The following is a 2,160-nucleotide window of genomic DNA, read 5'->3' as shown; positions in this document are numbered from 1 at the left end:
ATGGACACCCCTCCCTCGCCACGGGGTGACCACTGCACTCTGCTGGGGCGGGGGAGTGGCTGGGCTGTCCCTGGCACCCCTGGGGGAAGGGGGTTAATGACAGTCCTTTCTCAGGGCTGTGCAGAGGAGGGTCCGTGGAGCTGTGGCTGGGCATAGGCCACCATGGGGTGTTTTCAGTGGGGGAACACAGAACTGCCCCCCGAGCACTCGGGGTGCTTCTCTTCCCCTTCACCAGGTGCCAAAGTGGCCAGAAAACAGCTCGTTGTGGCAGCAGGTGCTGCTGCCCCGGTGGGGGGCACAGCCAGGGAGACTGGGGGAACCCTGGGAGGCACAGCCAAGGGGTGAGATTCCCAGGAGGTTCCTTGGATGTGGTGGGAGCTGCTCATGGGATTCCTGTTCTGGGTGCTCCTTGGTCCACGTGTGCTGCCATGGGGAGGTAGTGCCCACCCTCCCAGTAGACCCTCTGCTCCATGGAACAGGAACCAGAGAGAACCACTGAATCCCAGAATGGCTTGGGCTGAAGGGACCTTAGAGAGTTCATGCCACCGCCTGCCCTGGGCAGGGACACCTTCCACTAGATCAGGTCGCACCAAGCTCCGTCCAACCTGTCCCTGAACACTTCCAGGGATGTGGCATCCCTTCCACGCCCTGACACGGGACAGGACAGGTGTGGTTTTGCTGGTGGGGCAATCAAGGAGCCAAAGGATCTGCAGGGAACAGCCTGGTGTGCCAGGACACCAGGGTGGTGGCTGGGCAGTGATTCCCATGGGGATAGCCAAGGGCGATCGATGCCCAAGGGAGCCAGAAGAGGGGAGTGGGGCTGTGCCAGGGTGGCCCTGCCCCTGTGCCCAGCCCTGCTCCACGTCTGTGGCAGGTGGTGGAGACGCAGTTCGTGCTGTCCTTCGTGCACCGGTTCCTGGAGCACCGCGGGGCCACCACCTACTTTGCCTTCTGCTACCCCTTCTCCTACACCGAGTGCCAGGACATGCTGGCACAGCTGGACGGCCGCTTCCAGGACTGCAGGCACATGTCCCCCAGCAGGTGTGCCCCCCACACCCCCTTCCCAGCCCTCTCATCCCCTTCCCAGTGTGAGAGTGCCCAGGCGGGAGCCCCCTCGCTCTGGGTGTGGCTGAGCCCCTCCTCGCCCCACAGCCCCCTGGACTCTGTCTATTACCACCGGGAGCTGCTGTGCCACTCGCTGGACAAGCTGCGTGTGGACCTGCTGACGGTCACCTCGTGCCACGGCATGCAGGAGAAGCGGGAGCCGCGGCTGGACAAGCTCTTCCCAGACACCAGCACGCCCCGGCCACGCCGCTTTGCTGGGAAGAGGGTGAGTGGCCGTGCCTGCGTCGGGGCTGTGCTGGGGACAGGGGGGTCAGCAGCCCCCACAGTGGCCCCTGTGTCGGTGCCTTGCTGCCGCTCTCATGTCTGTGACCCAAACTGTGTCGTGTCCCCAAGGGCTGGAGCGTTTGGGTGGAGTGTGGGGAGCAGAGTCTGTGAGACCCTCCTGCACTGCAGTGTCGGGGGGCAGGCAGGGACCCCCTCACCCCTGTCTGCTTGTCCCCAGGTGTTTTTCCTCAGCAGCAGAGTCCACCCAGGAGAAACCCCCTCCAGCTTTGTTTTCAATGGCTTCCTGGACTTCATCCTGCGGGAGGAGGATCCCCGTGCCCAGATGCTGCGGCGGATGTTCGTCTTCAAGCTCATCCCCATGCTGAACCCTGACGGGGTGGTGCGGGGCCACTACCGGTGAGTGCGGGGCTGGGCTGGGCTCTCCTGCCTGGAAACCTGCTCCATGTTTCATGGAATCATTTGGGTGGGAAAAGCCCTCTGAGACCATTGAGTCCGACCATTCCCCCCTGGCCAAGGCCACCACTAACCCATGTCCTCAAGTGCCACATCCATCCCTGCAGGGATGGGGACTCCACCAGAGTCCTGGGCAGCTGTGCCAGGGCTGAACAGCCCTTTTTGTGAAGGAATTGTTCCCTATATCCAACCTAGCCCTCCCCTGGCACAGCTCGAGGCTGTTTTCAAACCTCCCTGGGCAGCCCCTGCCAGTGCCTGACCACCCTTTCCAGCAGGAAATTCTTCCTGATGTCCAACCTGAGCCTCCCCTGGCACAGCTGGAGGCCGTTCCCTCTCCTCCTGTCCCTTGTTCCCTGG

At 63.2% G+C, this 2,160-nt stretch overlaps 1 protein-coding gene across 1 annotated transcript in view; it reads left to right on the top strand.

The window, feature by feature from the left end:
• Positions 1–162: 162 nt before the first annotated feature.
• AGBL5 (ATP/GTP binding protein like 5) overlaps positions 163–2,160 on the top strand; it is a gene marked incomplete at its 3' end in the record, with an annotated part of 4,850 nt that continues 2,852 nt past the window's right edge. Inside the window, exons 1-5 of the mRNA XM_029957999.1 lie at positions 163–288; positions 875–1,041; positions 1,153–1,330; positions 1,568–1,746; positions 1,999–2,008. Of these exons, the coding sequence (XP_029813859.1) occupies positions 163–288; positions 875–1,041; positions 1,153–1,330; positions 1,568–1,746; positions 1,999–2,008 (660 nt within the window). The remainder of the gene's footprint in view (positions 289–874; positions 1,042–1,152; positions 1,331–1,567; positions 1,747–1,998; positions 2,009–2,160) is intronic.

Source organism: Manacus vitellinus, unplaced genomic scaffold (genome assembly GCF_001715985.3).
Source record: "Manacus vitellinus isolate BGI_N305 unplaced genomic scaffold, ASM171598v3 scaffold_135_pilon, whole genome shotgun sequence".
Classification (NCBI taxonomy): domain Eukaryota; kingdom Metazoa; phylum Chordata; class Aves; order Passeriformes; family Pipridae; genus Manacus; species Manacus vitellinus.
The sequence above is the reverse complement of the archived record's forward strand: the minus strand, read 5'-3'. Positions and strand labels throughout refer to the sequence as shown.